The following is a 7,500-nucleotide window of genomic DNA, read 5'->3' as shown; positions in this document are numbered from 1 at the left end:
TGAGCGGAAAAAGAAGATTGTCCGGTAAAATGTACAATACAGTTTGGTCGCCGGAGAAAGATGCAGTTGAATCGGAGGGAGACTGGAGAGACTGTATGATGCCCTACTCAACTGAACTCATATTTTACTTGGAAATGGACCAGCCGCCAGGTAAGGGAGCCCGGAAAGAACAATTTAAATGCGAACAAATCGTGGAAATAGCGGTTTTTAGCAGGTTTTTAGCATTGGTGTGGGTCAGTTGGACAGTTGTGAAGAGGTTTTTGTGTCTTATTGTGAAAAATGCCCGGTAAGGAAGCCTGGGGAGAACAATTTAAATACGAAAAAATCTTGGAAATTGCAAAAATAGACGTTTTTTTTACGCTGTAGTGGGTCAGTTGGACATTTGTGAAGATGTGTGTGTGTCTCTTCTTCATAGATAGTATACAAAAGGTCTTCTTGTGCGCTAAATGCCAGATATGGAAGCCTTGGAAGTACAATTTAAATATGGACAAATAGTGGATATGGATGTTTTCGTTATGATATGTCGTTTGCTTTTATTTTAAGGCTGTATTTGAGTCAGCTGGACAGTAACAAGAGGTGTCCGGTGTCATGTGCAAATTAGTGGAAAGTTTTACAAAGCGAACATCCTGCTTAGTGCCACAGACAGACAGACACTGCTGTTTTAACGATCGCTTTTTTCCTAAAGGGATTCTTACGTTTCTCTGCTCGTTTATGGCCATATTTTGAGCATTACTATCCACACAGTTTTGATGTGTCTTCATATGTGCGCATTTCTGCCTTGTGTAACTGTTTATTTTGTTATTTTTAGCTTGCAACTTGAGCTAGACTAAAAAAAAAAACAGCTTTGGCGAGATTTTGTCCGATAATTTTGGATACAGTAAGACGTGACAGCGCTTTAAATCTACTAAACTATCTTATTTGTGTCTGTGTAGAGCACTCGCTGAAACAGAAATGCTCTTTTGTAGCTCCTTTTCTATGCGTATCTCTCTGCCTTGGACACAACACAAGAGCTGTAGCTTTCGAACACACACACACACACACACACACACACACACACACACACGCACACACACTCTCAGCAGACAATAGCAGCCCTACAATAGCCTGTAATAGAATAGTAGTAGTGTTGTTGTTGTTAATTACACGCCTAATAGCTTGTGTGACCTTCTGAATGTACGGTAGTTGCCATGGTAGTTGGTTGTGGTCAGTGAATGGCAAAGATGGCAGCACAAATATTTTTGACTAAAATGCAAAAAAAAAAAAAAAATATTAAGATTTTTTTTTTTTTTTTTTTTGACAATGCAGTTAGTGGAAACAGATTTTGCTACTTCGAACTAGGAACTATTTTCTGCAACCTTTTATGCACATTTATTTGTGTTTGTAGCTGTTATAAGGCTACCTCCTTAATCAACCTTCTGCGGGGTAAAGAGTGTGTGTGTGTGCGTGCGTGCGTGCGTGTGTGTGTGTGTGTGTGTGTGTGGGTGTGTGTGTGTGTGTGTGTGGGTGGGTGGGTGGGGGGGTGACAGAATTGAAGAAAAAAAAATAGAAAAGGTCCGGTAGAATTTCATAATCATAGCATATTTTATAGCCTTTGCGTGTGTGTGTGTGTGTGTGTGTGTGTGTGTGTGTGTGTGTGTGTGTGTGTGTGTCCATTACCAGTCAAATATCGCCCATAGTTTGAATAGGTTTCATTCATTTGGTCCCATTCATTCATCCTTGAAGCAATTGTGTCAGTGTCATTTGACTCCCGCCCCCCTTTCTCTCTCTCTCTCACACACACACACACACACACACACACACACACTCACACACACACACACACACACTCTCTCTCTCTCTGCTCCCTCGCTCTCTGTGTCTCACACACACTCAAACACACACACACGCTCTCTTTCTCTCCACTCACACGCGCACACTCTCTCCACACACACACTCACTCTGCCCCCCCTCTCTCCCCTCTCTTGCACACAAACACACACACGCACTAACACAGACACGCACGCACACACACACTCTCACGCACGCACGCACACACACACACACTCTCCCTCTCTCTCTCTCTCACTCACACACACACACACACTCACTCTGCTCCCCTCTCTCTCTCTCTCACACACACACACACACACACACACACACACTCTCTCCCTCTCTCTCTGTCTGCACTCAGTGGATCATGGTCCGTGTTAGTGTTTTATTGAAGGCCTTTTGCCCGGTAGCCCTCTTTCTCTCTCTCTCTCTCTCTCTCTGTCTCTCTCTCTCTGTCTCTCTCTCTCTGTCTCTCTGTCTCTCTCTCTCTCTCTCTCTCTCTCTCTCTCTGTCTCTCTCTCTGTCTCTCTCTCTCTCTGTCTCTCTCTCTCTGTCTCTCTCTCTCTCTGTTTCTCTCTCTCTCTCTCTCTTGTCTATTGAGATGTACTGTAAGCCTACACTCTAATACATTATGTGTCTCTCTCCATCTCTCTGTGTGTGTGTGTGTCTCTCCATCTCCGTCTGTGTGTCTCTCCATCTCCCTCTGTGTGTGTGTGTGTGTGTGTGTCTCTCTCTCTCCATCTGTGTGTGCGTGTCTCAATCTGTGTGTGTGTTTGTGTGTCTCTCTGTGTGTGCGTGGGTCTCTTTCTCTCTCTCCTTCTCTCTTTGTGTTTGTGTCTCTCTCTCTGTCTCAATCTGTGTGTGTGTGTGTCTCTCTCTCTCCTCTCTCTCCATCTGTGTGTGTGTCTCTCTCTCCATCTGTGTGTGTGTGTGTCTCTCTCTCCTTCTCTGTGTGTGTGTGTCATTTGATAGGTTGCACAGATAGGCCATCCATCCACAATCATATAATGGCATGAAGATATTCCCTTAGGTTAAAAGCTGAGTTATCAAAGAAAGCACTTCACCCCCCTCCTGTTACATGTCATTGATTTAATACTAGGCCAGGTTATATATCCTGGAGATTTACCACAGTATTGACAAAGAAATAACTGGTTAATACTCAGACATTTGAGTATTTGGATGTACTAATATAAGTATTTTAAAACGTACGTACCTTTTTAAGAAATCTTTTAATCTGTAATGTTTTGCTCATGTTACTTTGATAACTGCTTTTAACTCTTGTTTTAACTTATTTTTTTCTTTTTTTTCTTTTTTTTTTTGGTTGTTGTAGCACTTTGAGATTTTTTGCTAAATATAAAGTGCGTTATAAATAAAATGTATTATTATTATTATTATTATTATTAAAATGTATTGAGCATTGTATCATCAGTATATTCTTTTTAAAAGCAAAATTCAAAGCTCACTCTCTTTTCTCTGTCTCTGTCTCTCCCTCTCCATCTCTCTCCCTCTCCCTCTCTCTTTTCTCTCTATCTATCTCTCTCTTTTCTCTTTCTCTCTGTCTCTGTCTCCCCCACCCTCTCTTCCTCTGTCTGTCCATCTAACAAGCTGTGTGTGTGTGTGTGTGTGTGTGTGTGTGTGTGTGTGTGTGTGTGTGTGTGTGTGTGTGTGTGTGTGTGTGTGTGTGTGTGTGTGTGTGTGTGTGTGTGTGTGTGTGTGTGTGTGTGTGTGTGTGTGTGTGTGTGTGTGTGTGTGTGTGTGTGTGTGTGTGTGTGTGTGTGTGTGTGTGTGTGGCATGAATGGTCTCACCCTATCATCATCAATCACATTAGCTAAACCTTTCTACATCTTTGTGTTAATTTGCACAGATAACAGCGACTCTCTGGTTGGTCTTTTGTCTCACGGTATGTAGCGACGTGTGTGTGTGTGTGTGTAGAGCGTGTGTGTGTATGAGCGACGTGTGTGAGCGCTGGGTGTGTGAGCGCTGGGTGTGTGTGTGTGCGTGTGTGTGCAGAGCGTGTGTGTGTATGAGCGACGTGTGTGTGAGCGCTGGGTGTGTGTGTGTGTGTGTGTAAAGAGCGTGTGTGTCTTTGTCCTAACATGCCTGTGACATGTAATCCAGAGAGAGAGAAAAAGAGAGAGAGAGAGCCATTGAAGCAGAACGGAGGAGTAGAACTGGACAGAGAAAAGAGGGAGGGATGGATGGATGGATAGAGGGATGGACGGAGGGATGGATGGATGGATAGAGGGAGGGACGGAGGGAGGGATGGATGGATGGATAGAGAGAGAGACGGAGAGATAGAGAGAGGGATGGATAATAAAGGGATGAGAAGGTTTGTAGGGAGAGCAGGAGATCAGCGCCCCACAGATTCATTAGAATATTTATTACACAAGGAATTGAAACGTGAGGCTCAGTGACAGTAATAGTGTGTGTGTGTGTGTGTGTGTGTGTTTCAGAGGGTGTGTGTGTGAGAGACTGTGTGTGTGTGTGTGTGTGTGTGTGTGTGTGTGTGTGTGTGTATGTGTGTTTCAGAGGGTGTGTGCGTGCGCGCGTGCGTGTGTGTGTGTGTGAGAGAGACAGCGTGCGTGTGTGTGTGTGTGTGTGTGTGTGTGTGTGTGTGAGAGAGAGAGAGACACAGCGTACGTGTGTGTGTGAGAGAGAGAGAGAGACAGCGTGCGTGTGTGAGAGAGAGAGAGAGACAGCGTGCGTGTTTGTGTGAGAGAGAGAGACAGCGTGCGTGTGTGTGTGTGTGTGTGGCCTTTGTGTGCAGCGATGTTTAGTGCAGGTGGAGTGCCACTGCCTACTCGAGGGAGGGCAAAGCCTGCATGCGTTTCCTCTGACAACTGTGTGTGTGTGTGTGCGCGTGTGTGTGTGTGTGTGTGTGTGTGCGTGTGTGTGTGTGTAGTTAACAATGAGTCTCGTCTTGCAATCGGAAACAGCCAGTACATAATTAGTAAAGGAGCATACCAATTTTTTTTTAATTATTTTTTTTTTTTTGCTTATACCCATGGAAACCAACTTGCACAGGCTTCAACCTTATATATTTCCTGCAGATTTTCACCCTCAACCTGCATTTATAACAACACTGCATTCTTATGTAACAGTAATGCTTCACACACAACAATAGAGTCAGTTCAAAGAGCATTTTTTTCTGAGCTGAGAAAAATCAAGTAATTAGTTAAGATTCTGTCTCCCATGTAACATATTAACGTTTCAATTAAACTGAAATGAGTTGTGTGTGTGTGTGTGTGTGTCTCTCTCTCTCTCCTTCTGTGTGTGTGTGTCTCTCTCTCTCTCTCCTTCTGTGTGTGTTTGTCTCTCTCTCTATCCTTCTCTGTGTGTGTGTCTCTCTCTCTCCTTCTGTGTGAGTGTGTGTGTGTCTCTCTCTCCTTCTCTCTCTGTGTGTGTGTGTCTCATTTGGTGTGTGTGTGTGTCTCATTTGGTGTGTGTGTGTAAAGCTGTGTGTGTCACTTTGCCTACAATGAAAATCGATATAAATGCTTGTACATGTAATGTTTTTACTGCATAAGCTATATAGCGATATATTGGAAAAAATGCTGTTTTTTAATGTTGTGATCTTTCAAGCGACCAGAAATATATATTGTGTTGGGCACGACTGCACTCAGGATTACGAAGAGATTTTTCACATTTTTTTCAATGAAAAGCGTTTGACAGACATTGTGATGAATGAACTAACCCTGCGTTCCAAATCTCCTCCTCTTTCTGTTTTCTATTCTACATACTACATCTGACTAGGGCTGCAGCTAACGATTATTTTGATAATCGATTCATCTGTCGATTATTTTCTCGATTAATCGATCAGTGTTTTGTTCCGTAAAATGTCAGAAAATAGTGAAAAATTTTGATAAATTTTCCAAAGCCCATGTTGACATCCTCAAATGTATTGTCATGTCCAAAAACACAAAGATATTTCAGTTTACTGTCATAATAGGATTAAAGAAACCAGAAAATATTAAAGGTGCAGTGTGTAATATGACATCATCAAGAAAGTTCTACAAAGTTCTAGAATGCAACACTCCCTGGGTAACCCCAACCCTTTCGAATAATAACAGAAGCTACAGTGGCCTTCAAGGACAAGAACAATTCTAAATTTTAAACAATGCACCTGATGACATTCCAACTATGACACTTTCAAGATGGCGGCACTAGGCCTTGGTCCAAAATTTGCAGAAATATGGACATATATGAGACCCTTTCTAAGGAAAAAAATAATAATTCTAAAAAATAAATTCAGCTATTATGCACTAAATTAAACGTACTTATGGATATTATAATTATTTTCTACAAAATGTGCTAGGAAATAAAACCCCAAATTCTACACACTGCAGGTTTAACATTTGAGAAGCTGAAATCAGAGAATTTGGAATTTTTTTGTTAAATTACTCGAAACGATTAATCGATTATCAAAATAGTTGGCGATTATTTTAGTAATCGATTAATAATCGATTCGTCGATTAACCGTTGCAGCTCTACATCTGACCATAACAAGAATCTAAGTTACAAATGCAGTTTGCTACAATTGTAGGCATCCGGGTATTTTTAACCATACTAAATCTGGCCACAGGAATTGGGACATCCTACATGTTTTTTTTTTGTACCATACTAAATAGTAGATAGTATGCGGACTGGAACGCTGGGTATGTTGAACACAGCAGAAATGGTTCATAAGAATACATGAATGAATGAATGAATGAATGAATGAATGAATGGATACTTTAGTATTGGAAGGTGGAATACATACAGTGTACATATGCTGTTAAAATATAGGGAGGGAGGGAGGGAGGGATAGATAGATAAAGGGAGGGAGGGAGGGGTGGATAGATAGATAAAGGGAGGGAGGGAGGGGTGGATAGATAGATAAAGGGAGGGAGGGAGGGGTGGATGGACAGATGGAGAGAGAGATGGAAGGATGGATTGACAGAGATAGATGGATGGATGGATGGATGGATGGATGGATAAAGAGGGAGGGAGGGGTGGATGGATGGATGGATGGAGAGAGAGATGGAAGGATGGATGGACAGAGATAGATAGATGGATGGATGGATGGATAGATAAAGGGAGGGAGGGAGGGGTGGATGGTTGGATGGAGAGAGAGAGAGATGGAAGGATGGATGGACAGAGATAGATGGATGGATGGATGGATAAAGAGGGAGGGAGGGATAGATAGATACATGGATGGAGAGATTGATGGATGGATGGAGGGATAGAGTCAAATCATCTTTACATTGAGAAAGTAATCATCTTTATGATCAGATGGACATGTCAGATGTAATGTTTACTGGTCCATATGTGTCGGAGAGCCTTCAATCAGTGTTATAATCTCAACCATAAACACATGGACACATTTCAATCTACAGGAAGCAACAGACAGTCTGAATATACATGTGAAAGCCTTACAAAAATATGCATTACATTATTAAAGGTGCAGTGTGTAATATGACATCATCTAGAAAGTTCTAGAATGCAACGCTCCCTGGGTAACCCCAACCCTTTAGAATAATAACAGAAGCTACAGTGGCCTTCAAGGACAAGAACAATTCTAAATTCTAAACAGTGCACCTGATGACATTCCAACTATGACACTTTCAAGATGGCGGCACTAGGCCTTGGTCCAAAATATGCAGAAATATGGACATATATGAGACCCTTTCTAAGGGGGAAAAAAATAATTC

The 7,500-nt window shown here is 42.1% G+C and overlaps 1 protein-coding gene across 1 annotated transcript in view; it reads left to right on the top strand.

Annotated features, from left to right (window-relative positions):
- Positions 1-119: 119 nt before the first annotated feature.
- LOC307270740 (phosphatidylinositol 3-kinase regulatory subunit gamma-like) overlaps positions 120-7,500 on the top strand; it is a gene marked incomplete at its 3' end in the record, with an annotated part of 27,362 nt that continues 19,981 nt past the window's right edge. The window contains exon 1 of the mRNA XM_080054623.1: positions 120-150. Coding sequence (XP_079910749.1) covers positions 135-150 — 16 coding nt within the window. The 5' untranslated portion in view covers positions 120-134. The remainder of the gene's footprint in view (positions 151-7,500) is intronic.

This window comes from Ammodytes marinus (assembly GCF_949987685.1).
Source record: "Ammodytes marinus genome assembly, contig: scaffold_71, whole genome shotgun sequence".
NCBI classification, from domain to species: domain Eukaryota; kingdom Metazoa; phylum Chordata; class Actinopteri; order Uranoscopiformes; family Ammodytidae; genus Ammodytes; species Ammodytes marinus.
The sequence above is the reverse complement of the archived record's forward strand: the minus strand, read 5'-3'. Positions and strand labels throughout refer to the sequence as shown.